The following is a 14,703-nucleotide window of genomic DNA, read 5'->3' as shown; positions in this document are numbered from 1 at the left end:
TTTTCTCATTCTATCGGTTTTCGAATTTCCCAGTGATTTCAGCAGCCTTTGTCAGAATTGTTTCAAACGCCAACTCAGCTCCCTGTTGTAAAGTAGGTGGTTTGAAACCACACACGTCATTCCAGCAGTGATGAACAGAAGGCCTGGCTTTCGTGAGTATGGTTAACAGCCTGAAGTATGGACTTGTGTTGACAAGTGTTTGCTAACAGTTCATTGTGATGACACATCCTGTCAGCTGTCTGCAATCTCTTCTCCAAGAACAATATCCTACCGACTCTTGGGCGTTCTCTTAAGGAATGGCTGTCTATTTTAATCTTCTGATGACTTTGTCTCCATTTCTGTTTAAAATGGCAGAACTCGCGCTAACGTTAGCTGGTTGTGATTTTGCCTGTGCTTGTTATTGTTCTTGAATGAAAGAATAAACTACTAAAACATAAAAAAAAAACCTGTTTGATAATAAGCATTAAAGTTGAGAAGTAGTGATGTTTATTGTCGTTTTTCATTAAAGTCTTTCTTCTGCAGAGAGCTTATGTGGTAATGCTCTAACATCATGCTTCATACTATAACCATGGTCCTTAGCAAGTTGAGAGAGGACTGTCTACTGTAGTATCCACTGTAGATCAAATAAATCAATCTGAAGGATGTATGGCACGGTGGTTTTGATGAGTTCAAGGTCCTCCTAGGATACATAGTGAGTTCTAAGCTTCCTGGGCTACAGTATAAGGCTCTATGCCTTGGGCCCTGATACTGGGCCTATGCACAGTATCTGCTTTGGTTATTGTAGGGATTAAATGAGATAATGCCTTTTAAACCTGACAGAGAGTAATGGCTCAAAACATAATTCTAATTATATCCATAGTACCTAGTCCTAACCACTGGCTGCACTTCAATAGAGCCCAGGTACAGGTGCCTGGACATGTAGGAAATCCACATAGGTCTCCACAGCCACCTAAAGCTTATATGAGGATGTTAAAACCCCAGCTTAGGACTCAATCAGCTACAGTGTCTCAAAGACCTCAAGCTTGGTTCCTTTACATTTCTGAGGCCCTCAAGGGAATAAAGCAAGCATTCCCACTGTTGCTGCTCAAGACAGAATAAAGTTGAGAACTCATCAGCCTATAACCATTTTGTGAACAGAACTTTGTCTCTCTTTACAGGACTAAATTTATTGCGTTGCTATTATTATTATTACCTGAAAAACTCAGAGTAGATGTTTTTCCTACAAAAGGAAGAAAACATTTTTTGCCCAGTGAAGTGAAAAATATACTAGCCGCCGCTTCTCCCCACTGTATTCATAAAACTGCTGAGGCTGTTTATTTTGACAGATGCGTTTTGATATCCCCCACTGAAACTAGAGATGGCCTTATTTTCCATTTCCCTCAGGTTCTGCCACAAACCACACTTAGGAAGGAAAAAAAAAAATACCGTGTAAGCATGTTTACCTTCGACTCACTAGGAAGTTAACACACACCCCCAAGTGGTGACTCATCACTATCGCTCTATAAAATAGGAGATGCTTGCCCTGGGAAGGAGAGACTCTAGGCACTGCTGGGCATCATGCATTCAGCTATCCTGGCTACCTTCTTCTTGTTGAGCTGGACTCACTGTTGGTCCCTGCCCCTTCCCTATGGTGATGATGATGACGATGACTTGTCTGAGGAAGAGCTTGAGTTTGCAGAGGTACAGTATTCTGTCATGCATGGCATTCTAGTGCATTTCTTAAATCTCCATCTCTTAAAAGCTGGTGGTTTTTGGTCTCTTTTCTAGCACTACTTGAAATCATACTACCATCCTGTAACTCTTGCGGGTATCCTGAAGAAGTCTACAGTGACCTCTACAGTTGATAGGCTCCGAGAAATGCAGTCGTTCTTTGGCTTAGAGGTGACTGGCAAACTTGATGATCCCACCTTAGACATCATGAGAAAACCAAGATGTGGAGTGCCTGATGTGGGTGAATACAACGTTTTCCCTCGAACACCCAAATGGTCCCAAACGAACTTAACTTACAGGTAAAGCAGAGTCTCTACCCCTCACACGTTACTCTTTTCTTCTCCATGCCTGACATTAGGTAGGTCTGGAGTAGTTCATTGGAGGTCAGTTCAGGATTAGCTTTAATACAAAGTTAAGAAACACAGAAGCAAGTTGTATTTAATATCTGATTGCATTTTTCTGCAAAATAAAAAGTTTATCTTACACTTAGTATTTCTAAATGTGTTCTATACATCATTAAACATTAAAAACAAATAAATTAGTTTAATAAGACCTATTATCTTAATGCTAATCCTAACATTATTTTTTTAGTGAGTGTCTCCAGAGATTTCTTGGAGAAATAAAACCACAAGACAGGGAGGAAATTAAAAAAGAAAAAACCTGCTGTATTTATGATAGCGATCCAAAAGATGTAGGATTCCACTTTTTCCCTTAAATCCTGTGGTGCCAGTTTGTCTAGTTCCAGATTTTAGCATGCAAACAAGATTGTATCGCATATTTTAAATTTAAGGTGCCAGGGTACTCAATTATCTGGCAGTGCTTAAATATTTGACAGAACTCTTGAATTTAATTATTTTAAAGCATCTATTATATCTAATAGAAACTTTAAAGCAGCCATCTCGAGTTGAAAAATCATATAGAAAGTATATTTGGTTTTTTTTGTTTTGTCGTTTGTTTTTTGTTTATTTAATGTATGAGTGCTCTGTTGCATATACATCTGCTTGTCTGAAGAGGACATCAGATCTCCCTATAGATGGTTGTGAGCCATGGTGTGGTTGCTGGGAAACAAACTCAGGACTTTTGGAAGAACAGCCAGTGCTCTTAACCATTGAGCCATCTCAGAAGCCCCCAAGAAAGTATTTTTTAGAAACAGTTTTAACCTTTCAAAATTTAACTGGCACTTTCTACATTGAATAGAATTGTGAACTATACCCCGGATATGTCCCATTCTGAAGTGGAGAAGGCATTCAGAAAAGCCTTCAAGGTCTGGTCTGATGTGACACCTCTGAATTTCACCAGAATCCATGATGGCACTGCTGATATCATGATATCTTTTGGAACTAAAGGTAAGGATGTGGAGTCATTTAGACACATGCTCATATAATAATCCTTCTTTGGTTTCATTTTTTTTTTTATTCCTTTTACCAGTCATTTACCAGTTTCAAAGCATTTGACAAAGCTGCCACACCCCTGCCAAGCCAGGCACAGTATATAATAACGGGATTCTAACTCTTGCTTTCTGCATAGAACATGGTGACTTCTACCCATTTGATGGGCCTTCTGGTCTTCTGGCACATGCTTTTCCTCCTGGACCAAACTATGGTGGGGATGCCCATTTTGATGATGATGAAACCTGGACAAGCAGCTCCAAAGGTAATCTTCCTTGCAGAGACTTAGCTCACATGTTACTGGCCGCAGTCTCAGTGACACAGTTAGAAAGCATACAAGCAAACTGTGTTTGGCATTTGGTTATGTTTTCTAAAATAACAAAAGTATATTTTGTACTAATTGGTTCCCCATCAAACTTTTTTTGTACGAATCATTAAATATGAATAAATTATATGATATTTCTTGTCATGGCCTCAAGGCTAGTCTCTTTGAAGTGGGGTCAAATGTCTTCTTTTTCAGGCATGGTCTGTCTCTTTCTTTAAATAACAGTTTTGCTGGTTAAAGAAGTTTAGGTTTTTTTTATAAATCTATGTCTAAAAACTATCATGGCTGGTTCTGTGCTTCATAACTGTATTGGATGTCAATTGAAATGGATTTTTTTCTTGGCTGAAATAGTAATGGCATAGCTTCAGCTAAACTTCTACACCATTGGGCACATTGCTTGTCTCAAACTTTGTTACCGCACTCACTCATAAACACTGCTTGTCAAAAGCATGTCAGGCGACATCTTTCTCAAAATATGTGGTTGTATTTGTTGAGAGTAAAATGAAACTAAGGGCTCAAGAGCTTCACTCAGGAGTTAGATCTGTTATTCTGTAGCTACCATTCCCAGCCACTTCTTGTTTTTAAAAGCTCAAAATAATTGGGATATTAACTTACCAAGAAAAGCCTCAGATTATTCAAAGTAGGGTTTAACTGTGGAGAAAGAGAGATTCTGAGTTAGAGCAACTAAGAGCAATTTTCATAGAAGTTGGTTTTTATTATTTACTTAAATAAAACGGAAGCCGTGGTGATGTACAGCTGTAATCCCAGTACTCAGGGGGCTGAAGCTAGATCATGAATTGGGGTCCAGCCTGAGTTGTACTGGGAGCCTCTGTCCCAAGAAAATTAAGAGAGTAAGTAAGTAAATAATGAATGAATAAATGAATGAATGAATGAATGGGTTTCTGCCCATGTGAGAGTAAAATTGGCCCATTCACAATAAATGCCACCTCTCCAATGCTTTTAACTTGTCTTTGAACTAAAAGGGGATGGTTTACATATTCACGCTTTTAGTATTTCATAGAGAAGAGTGGGTTTCCTGAGAAGAGCAGCTAGTATTGTTAAAAGTCACAGTAAGTCTCAGATTCAGACTTACTTACGTGAATCACAGGTTTGAAATGTTTAGCTGAAATAATTGAAAATATATACAGGAGAACAATCTGAATTGAGTTTTCAGATGAAGGTTAAGAATGCTTAAATGACTAATTACTATTCACTGCAATAATTATTGTTCATTCTAATCATGTGACCGTTGAGTGCCCTATAAAGTGCAAGTTTGTTCATTTTCTTTACACATTGGCTCCATTAACAAAGTATATTTAATGAGCAAATAAAACAATGGCTTGAGATCCCCCTCTCCTGTCTATCTGGAGGCATTCCTTTTTGTGGTGCTAGAAACTGGGCCTTTGTGAATATTAGGCAAGTCCTCTTCTACCAAGCTACAGCCCTAGTATTTTCCATTTACCATGCACTCGTACAATTTAAAACAAGTCTAAAAGTTTGTAGAAGGAGCTATTAGGGGAAAATGGAAATACAGTAGCAGGTTCATTATCCCTCTGAATAATGTTCTAAGTTAAGCGTAGAGCTATGTGGGACCTTATGTGAACCCCATATGGCTGATTCTGGATCATTTGTCTTTTCCCTTAACCTGGCCAGAAAAGACAGAGAAAAATCAGAGCTCCTACTGTTTTCTTTACTGACTACTAATTAGCTGGGAGCAATCTAATGACACCGCTGAAGGTAACTGATTCTTCATGCAGGGAGGTACAGCTCTGACAGTAGTAAGGACTATTACTTTGAATCAACGCTTTGACTCTTTCTTTAAGCCACTGAACACTAACTATGAGAGTGAGTAAGATGCCGAGTTAGGAAAAGATATGGAGAGATTAGAGTTTCCCTCATCTTCTCCTCGCTGGAGGGTCTTGCTTTCTCACTGTGTCTTGTTTTTCTTACAGGCTACAATTTGTTTATTGTTGCTGCCCACGAGCTTGGCCACTCCCTAGGTTTGGACCACTCCAAGGACCCAGGAGCCCTGATGTTTCCTATCTATACTTACACCGGCAAAAACCACTTCATGCTTCCTGATGATGACGTTCAGGGAATCCAGTCTCTCTATGGTAATGCTTAATCTACCAGTTAAACAACCGATGAACAGAGTTACATTGCATAATAGGTGTACTTTTTCTTTATACACTAGTCATCCATTTTCATGTTTTCAAAACATGAGAGAGAATCCATCTTTCTGCATCAAACTGATGTCTGGGTAGAAAACAGTTCATTTCTGTATTTTGCAGACCACACGTCCTTATATTTGTACTCTCTTTCCCATTTAACTTATGAAGCTGCCGAGCTCTGTTGAGTTTAAAGAGTGCGTGCACAGCAGCAAAAGATGAGAATATAAACAGCCCTTGTAAATTCCGACACTGTCCAATCATTGCAGTTTGCTGCCCGAGGAACCTCTTGTGGGCCTTAGAGGTTTTAACCAACATCTGCAATGAGGAATTTCCTCTGTTTCCGTCCACTTTTCCAATAATATTTACAAAACATTAAATGTCAACCCAAACAGTTATTTCTGGGTTCTGTGTCATAAATAGAGATGCAGCTACTGCTCACAGTCAGCAGTACAAATGCTCTTGGAGAATTAGCTAAAAAAAAAAAAAAAAAAAAAAAAAAAACCTTGTTCATGCCACCCAGCCCACGGTTATACCTCTGGATTGAAGCAGATTATTACAGCTTGTGTGGCTAAAGGCAGAAATGCGACAGTAGCAAGGGAATTTTTCAAGTTTATTTTGTAAGTCTTAATTCCACCAGGTTTTGGCCAAGGTTTTATGGACAGAATTGTGTAGGGGGGAAAGCAAGGGTTACTGCTCAACACATGTGAGCTGTGAAAAAGTTGTAAACACATGTCAGATCACAGCCAGTTTGTCACTGAGATGAGCTTCAGTGTGGCAAACTGTAAAGCAAAATCAGCTGACATCCACGGTTGTTGGAATAGTCAAAAGAAGGAGACAAGATGAGGGATCTATATGATGATGCTCCTGGAGAACTGGACTTAGAGCAGTGGGATTCCTGAGGGCACACAGTAGGCTGTCACTGTGTGGCAGAAATGGTTTAGGGTTTGGGTTTACCTTTGGTTTTTATCAACAACTTCAAAGAATGTTCATTTATAGATTAGAAGAATTCTGAAGAGGTTGACAGCAATGAAAACAGAAGGGTGGTACCCTGCTAGCCTGTGGCACCCTGCTAGCCTGCAGAAAAGAAACAGGGGCCTGTTGGATATTGGAGTATGAGTTCAAGAACTACTGCCCTTCCTGGAAGGAGCCATTTCCTGCTCTTCCCAGAAGAATCAGCCCCACCTGTGGCTCAGGACACTTAGAAAGTTCTCACATCTGCTTTGTTGCTGCAGGTCCAGGAGATGAAGACCCCAACCCTAAACATCCCAAAACACCAGAGAAATGTGACCCAGCCCTATCCCTTGATGCCATTACCAGTCTCCGAGGAGAAACCATGATCTTTAAAGACAGGTATTCTTAAGATTCATGTGTCAAATCTGCATAAAATCTGGTAACGCTCTGTCTGCAAAGTACCCAAGCACCTGTCAAACTTGCCAAGGGTAATACAGAAACAGTAACCCAAGGGTACTTTACTTACACGTTTTAGATCAAATAACTGATGGATAAACTTAATAAGATAAAGGAAAAATAGAAATTTAATATGCTTAGAATCATGAAAACTATTGAAAGTAATTGCTGCATTAGTGAATTCACCAATAGCCACCCTACTTCCTTTCAAGATGGAGAGACTGATTCAAATACCTATGCTGGAATTTTCAAAGAGGGGATGATTTATGATAGAAACTATAGGTAATGAAAAGTGAAATATTAACCTTGAATTTGTAGGTGGCAGCATCTTGCTCATGTGTTAATCTCTTCAAGCATCATGCCTCTATGTGTGGCCTGATAGCATCTCCAACGCCTCTGTTAGGACTCTAATTACAGGATCTCTGAGCTGTTTCCTCTTGTATCAGTTTGCATGGTTCTTGAGATCATGAAAGATACATTCCTAGAACCCAGCAGCACATTGCAAAGTTGCTTGCCACTCTAAATATTTACAAAGCTGGATAAAGCATGGTTTCAACCCAAATGAACCTTAGAGCCTTCCCTGAGGCTCTGTGACATGTCGAAAGAGAAGACCTCTGGTTACAGGTGGCTACAACTTATTCTTTTCCAATTTATGGGTGCCAGGCATAGTTGCAGTACCTTGCCTGCATTGATGTGGACTGTAGTCATCAGCAGGATAGAATTATTTCACTTAATTTAACAAACTGTTTTCCCATTTGCTTTAGGTTCTTCTGGCGTCTGCACCCTCAGCAGGTTGAGGCTGAGCTGTTTTTGACAAAGTCCTTTTGGCCAGAACTCCCCAACCATGTGGATGCTGCATATGAACATCCATCCCGTGACCTTATGTTTATCTTCAGAGGTAAGACTGCCATTAGGGGGGCTTTCCAAATGGCCGACGAGACATAATTGGGCAGTAAACTTGATATTTCCAGAGACTTAGTAACACGACCATTACCAAAATTTTATCTAAATTTAGAAAACTGTATAACACAGGGAAATTATAAAACACCTGTGCTTGTTCTACCAAATGTCCTTAGTTTGATATGTGAAAGGTCTATATCATGGGATGGAAGCATGGTTCAGTGTCTAGCACATTGAGCCCCTGGGTTTGATCCCCAGCAATGCAAAGGAAAAAGGGAAAAGGAAAAAGGCCTTTGTCAGCATGCCTATTCTTTGCTCTGTCACACTCATTTCTGATTTTTCTTTTAATCTTTCTTTAAAAAAAAAAATAGAGCGCCACAGAAACATGGTGTGCATTTTGAAAATGTGGGGGGAAAATTAAGCAAGATTCTCCTTTCTATTAATAAGTTAATTTCCTGATCTACTTTTCTAGTCCTTCACCGTATTTATACACATTGAGACAGAACATGGATACACTTTCATGTTCTGTTTCTTTTATTGCCCAGCTAGGCTGACTGTCCTGTGATCCCTTCGGGCCCTTTTGTTTACACCCCTGACCCCAAGTGCTAGAGTGCTAAGCTAAGTGCCTGGCTTCTGATATGGGTGCTCAGAATCTCAGCAAAGGCCCATAGCAGGCGCTCTTACCCACAAGCCATCTCTCCAGCCCCTACTATATAATCACGGGGTGGGAGTAGGGGGATAAAAATGCTACCCTAAGTTAATGACCACAATGTATCACATAACATTCTGCCTGTGGCATTCCTATTGTTTGACTCTTATATTTGAATGAAGTTGCTTTCTAAAGAAAAAGGGGGTTGGAAGGTTTTTTTTCTGATATAAAACTTGAATTTTGAATTTAATTCACTGATCTTAGTTACTCTTTATTTAGAAATTTTAATAAATTTTCATTTAGCTCCAATAAATTGACAAATTTGTTGTGATGTTCGGCTGGCTATACTGATAAACAGAACTCCCCGTCTTAAATCTTGTCTTTGTTGGACAGATGCTCTTATTTCTTTGTTTCAGACACGTGGAGGTCACCAGCATTGAGTTATTACTTCTTACATAGTTGTCCATTTCAGTAAATGCTTACATGCCCATCCCTTGACATATTCTCCTTGGTAATTAAAATGGCTCTTTCATTGATTCTAGGGAGAAAATTCTGGGCTCTGAATGGTTATGACATTCTGGAAGGTTATCCCAGAAAAATATCTGACCTGGGATTTCCAAAAGAGGTGAAGCGGCTGAGCGCTGCAGTTCACTTTGAAGACACGGGAAAGACCCTCTTCTTCTCCGGGAACCGCGTGTGGAGGTGAGGCGTCCCTCTCTCCCCAGCCCACGTACGGAGGCAGAGTGGGCACCTGCAGCTATCGCTGCTCTCACCCGTTTCCCATAGTTTGTTTTTCAGTCACAGGGGTGGTTTTACTGATATGTTTAGATTTTTAAGTTAGCACGCTAAGCCCTGGGTTTCACTTATTCCATATGTGACACTGTATTTTGTTCATCCATTCCCGCATGCCTTCTGCTCCCCTCCCGTACCCTCTCATGCTTTATTTTGGATGTGCACCATTCTTGTTCCATGTCAGCTCCTCCAGGGACTAAAGCCCACATGAGCTCTCGCGAACACATCTCACGCACACACTTCTCATGCACATATAGACCATCTATAACATTTATTTTCTCCCACCCATACATTCTTTCCTTTTTCATAAGGCAACGTCATCTCTCAACTTTGGCAATTTTTTTTCTTCTAATCCTTTCCCCGAATTCTCGTCATTGTTATCCTCTCTTCTTGTGTTTTTGATAAATATCACTTTCTTTTTCTTACTAAACAGTTATGATGATGCTAACCAGACTATGGACAAAGATTATCCCCGCCTCATACATGAGGAATTCCCTGGCATTGGTGACAAAGTAGATGCTGTCTATGAGAAAAACGGTAAGTAGTTACATTGCACTGATTTTTCAAAAGGACTTCTGGGCCCCTCAGAAGCTTTTCAAATATAAAGGACTTTAATACAGAATTCAGATTGCTTGTATATGCATGATCACTAAGGTATTAATTGTTTCTATGTGATTACTAAGATAGCAAACAAAACAACCTGATTAGAATCAATGCGAATTTTACTTAATTACAACCAAGTGTGTGAACAACAGATGTTGAACCTAAAGATGACCTTAAATTATATGTAAAGGTACCAAGAGGCAGAGGGTTATGTCAAAATTCAAATAAGGGCTGGAGTGGAGAGCAATTTGTGAAGACTCATAATTATCATAACTATACAGTTATTTTTGCTTTAATTATGACAATGGAAATTATCTCTGAATACAAATGTTCAAAACTAGAACTTGTAGCAAGACAGTTAATTCTAGTGCATAATTTATGTAATCTGTAAATATTTATATATATTTTTAAAATACCTCTAATTAAAATATAATTACACAACCCCCTTCTTCTTTGTCCTCCCTCAAACCCTCCCATGTTCCTCCCTTAGATCTCTGGCTTCTTTGATTTTTTATTGTTATATATCCTTTAAACTACAAGCAATACATTAAAACTCTGGTAGCCTTTTAAAAAATAAAGGTTGAGAGGTATAAAACTTAATGAAGAGACAGCCTAGCATGTGTGTGAGGGAGGCCCTGGTGGAGCACTGGTCAATCTCGAATCTTGGGCACCGCAATAACCAATTGAATATTTAGCAAAAAAACTATCACAGATTAGGTCTCTGGTCTTGGCTGTAGTAAATCCTAATATTTTTAAAGTCTAAGATTTTTCTTTTGTTCTCTTTCTTCCTAGGCTATATCTACTTTTTCAATGGGCCCATACAGTTTGAATACAGTATCTGGAGTAATCGCATTGTGAGAGTCATGGCAACAAATTCCATATTGTGGTGTTAAACATCTTTCAAAGTTGTTATTTATGTCCCAGAGAGTATTTGGGCTACTTTTAGATGTATGGGGTGGGGGGTGGAGATATCAGGGGAGAGCTTAGTTCTGTGAACAAGCTTCAGTAAGTTATCTTTGAACATGCAGTATCTATATGACTATGCGTGGCTGGAACCACATTGAAGAATTTTAACGCAGTGAAATTGAGAACCCCAAGGATCACCTCATTCTTGGGTGCTATGAAGAAGCAAGATTGATAATTTCCACAGCAAACATAGGGGTCCATCTGCTGATGAGAGTGAACTAATTATTAATATATTTATAAAATTGCCTAACAGGCATAAAATAAATCATATTTATATAACTGAATTGTCTCTATAAAAAAAAAGTATAAGCTTAGAAACAAGAAAATTGTGAGGAGTTCATCTGTGGGAAGCCACAGATGAGCACAGATAAAGGGAAGTGACTATAAAATACACATTAACAGACCATTTCCCAAGGAGACATTTCAGCTTTTCACTGTGAGTATTCAGATTTAAACCCATTTTTGCACAAACACTAAGAAAATATCAAAGTCACTAAAGGAAGAGGATAACAGCCACTATGAGGGCATTGAAGGTGACTTTAAATTTGACTTAATTTTTATGTTGGGTCATTACTCAAGGCTGTGTGCACACTGATAGAAGATAAGGAGAGAGAAATAGAGGATTTCTCTTTTTATTAAATATTTTAGGCATTTAAAAGACCCTGATGTGAAAAATCAAACTGTTACAATATACCTAAGCAACAGCATAGCTTTTTCATAGATTGACTATTCAAGAATAAATCTAGTGTTTCAACCCTGTTTATCTACCCACTTGTTTTAATGACTCATTGATTCTTGGATACATAGACTTGTGTGACAGGAGTTAAGGCAGACATACTATGTAGAAGTAGATCCATTAAGACACAGCGAGCCAGAATAAAGACTATGCCAACTGTACAGCCACCCTTCTGAGACCACCCCTTTGTCCTCCACCATGTTTGTTAACCCCTCCCTACTTTCCTTAGTGACTGACACTTGGAGATTACTGATGTGTGAATAACTATTGTGTCAAGAGATGGTGTTTATTAAACTAGGACAGGGAAAAAGAAGTGTGTTTTTGAACAATACGTTAGATTGTGTTTATGTTGTCTCTAATAAAAGTAAGTGTTTTCAGCAGATATTGCTATTCGGCGTATTTGATTTTTGGCTGTAATTTCAAATTTTTTTAAAACAAAAAAATTTACCTAAATTTCTTATGAAATGTAGTCTCTGCTCTCCTTCTTTCCTTCCTTTCAAATTTAAATATTAGAATTACTTGTACCTAGCAATGCTGATGATATAAGTCTGCCAGAGTTTGGTGGATCTGTGTTGTGGTAGTAGGTAATCCACTCTAATTGCCCTGCAGCAGCTACATGAGTTCCTTACTAGCCGCCCCAATGCGCTGGATTCTCGAATGAAAGACACACACACACACACACACACACACACACACACATCCTTATATTTAATATTCCTTTATCATTTCAATTCATCTGGGCCATTGCCAAACTTCCATGTTTCTAATGCCTTCCCTCCGATATTCCTGAATTATTACGTAAAAGTCTTACACCCAGTCCTTCTAATAGCTGCTATTACAAACTTTTTAAGGTGATTAAGTAATGCAAGTTAAAGGTCAGATAATAAACTCATGGCTATATATTAGATTTTGATTTAATTATAATAAAGTGTTTTCAATATTATTTAAATAGAAATAGCTAAGAGTAGTCAAGATTTAACAGTTCAAATATACTTTCTATAGTTTCCAAAAGCATCAGAAATCCACAGAATATGGTATTTAAAGTCATTTCATTATTAATTGAAATTTTGACTAAGAGACATGTCTGCTTTTGACGGTACCAACTTCATGATTCAACGAAGATATCAAGCATCATAATTTGCATATGAAGTTGCTCCAGTTGTGGCAAGGTAGCCACTGGGCAAGAATTGTCCTAACTCATCTACAGACAAAAAGTACTGTCTAGGAAAGGACAGATGATGTGGGATAGTTGACAGCTTAGCTTTACCAAGACAGAGTAAGCGAGTCCTTTATAGTCCCTGCTTCACTTAAGGTCTGTCAGACAGTTCTGGGCCAGAAGGCTGAAGGTAGATGCTCCAACATTTTGAGGAGTGGGGGATTGTCCAGGTAGTCATCTGTCTCTGCAAATTGGTTAAGTTTTGGAAGCTATGTTTTTGTGCTTCCTATATATTCAGGTAATATTTAATTCATTCTCAGATTTCTGACAGGGTTAAAGACTAGTTATAGTCTCATAATCAGACTTAAGTTGTTTAGCACTAAATAAGATGATCTAGATTTGAAAGGATGGTTTTTCAGAAGTAATGCAAGTTAAGATCAAAACATAATTCAGATATAGGATTGTAGACTCTTAAAGTTAGGATAGATATTAGAGTAATGTACCTAAATTGACAAAATTGATGGACTAAACATTATTACAGTATATCATACCTTGTGGCACATGTGTGGTGGTCAGGGGATAACTTTTGGGAGTCAATTTTCTCCTACCAACGTATGTTCTGGAGACTGAACTCATCAAGCTTGCACAGAAAGCTGTTCTACTCACAGAACCATCACATCAGCTCAAGAATTCCATAGATCTACAAAGTTGAGGCCTTTTACTTTCCTAAAACTTGCACATTTCTAAATATTTAATAAGTATCTGTTAAACACTATTCACTAGTGAAAGAAATTCGATTCCTTCCTAAAGTGTTTCTCCTGCTACCAAGATAAAATTGAGTTCAGTAGTCAGCTGCTCTTTAGGAGAGCAATGATGACCGAGTAGCTGGAAAGCGCCGTTCATCTCTTCCCCAGTACTGCAATAAGTACGTTCTTCACGTCTGACAGCTCACTGAGATGCCCGATTCCTAAGGGTTGCTATTAGAACAAAGCATAGTTTGTCAGTCTAATAAAATTTGGCTGAATGTCTGTCACATTTCAGTAGCTTAAGTAGAAGCTAAGGGAAAAATGAGGGTAAGGCCTCGTTACGTTCATGGAACTCCTATTCTCTTTGAGGGGACTAACACTGAGGAGATAGAGTACCCTGAGACTGTCTGTGACAAGCCTCAGGCAACCATGGGACAGGAGGCATTGAGTAGCCCAGGAATAGGTAAAGAAGGCATAACATGGGCAAGGTAACTGAGCTAATAATGTCCAAGTAACAGAGATTAAAGAGACCAGTGAAAATAGCCAGATTGGAATCAGGTGGAAATAAGTCCCTGGGAGCCCAAAAGTGCATTAAAGGAGTGTTTAAGATGATTTTGGCTGAATATGAATTCTTTCTCCAATCTTTCAAGTAAGTCACAATGCCAAATATGGATGAATGGATCCATTTCCCTCTCCACCTCCTTCTCCTTTTCTCTCTCCCCTTTCCTCTCTGTCTCCTTCTTATAAATAAGAAGAAAAGCAATATTAGGCTGTTCAACCCAGTAATATGTGATATCTAATCCTTAGTAATTGAGTCAGCTAATGGACACCCTGATTTAGTTGTGTGGTAGATAGGTGGTAGATAATCATCAGCTATTCCTTTAAGACATGGAACTTACCTATGTAGGAACACTGAGGATGTCCTTCTCAGGTGAAGCCCCCTTCCAGTCTGAGGAGTCTCATAGTTCCTCAGGAACGGTCACTACAGTTCCACCACCCTTAGGAAGACTGAGTGTGGGTGTCCACATGAACATCTTTCCTTTCCTTTCTGCTCCCCTAGGCCCCCAGTGTGTCCCACAGTGATACTCACCTTCAGGACAGAGGTTTCTACTCAGTTCCCTTGACGTTTGTCCCAGTTGTTTCAGAAATAACCT

At 39.0% G+C, this 14,703-nt stretch overlaps 1 protein-coding gene across 1 annotated transcript; it reads left to right on the top strand.

Annotated features, from left to right (window-relative positions):
- The first annotated feature begins 1,520 nt into the window (after positions 1 to 1,520).
- Mmp13 (matrix metallopeptidase 13) lies at positions 1,521 to 12,029 on the top strand. The gene is made up of 10 exons (XM_076926137.1): positions 1,521 to 1,680; positions 1,768 to 2,009; positions 2,908 to 3,056; positions 3,238 to 3,363; positions 5,376 to 5,537; positions 6,827 to 6,944; positions 7,766 to 7,899; positions 9,093 to 9,252; positions 9,776 to 9,879; positions 10,738 to 12,029. Exons 1-10 carry the CDS (start codon positions 1,558 to 1,560, stop codon positions 10,836 to 10,838), a joined length of 1,419 nt encoding a protein of 472 aa, XP_076782252.1. The 5' UTR covers positions 1,521 to 1,557; the 3' UTR covers positions 10,839 to 12,029.
- Positions 12,030 to 14,703: the final 2,674 nt, after the last annotated feature.

Source organism: Arvicanthis niloticus, chromosome 27 (genome assembly GCF_011762505.2).
Source record: "Arvicanthis niloticus isolate mArvNil1 chromosome 27, mArvNil1.pat.X, whole genome shotgun sequence".
Taxonomy (NCBI): domain Eukaryota; kingdom Metazoa; phylum Chordata; class Mammalia; order Rodentia; family Muridae; genus Arvicanthis; species Arvicanthis niloticus.
The sequence above is the reverse complement of the archived record's forward strand: the minus strand, read 5'-3'. Positions and strand labels throughout refer to the sequence as shown.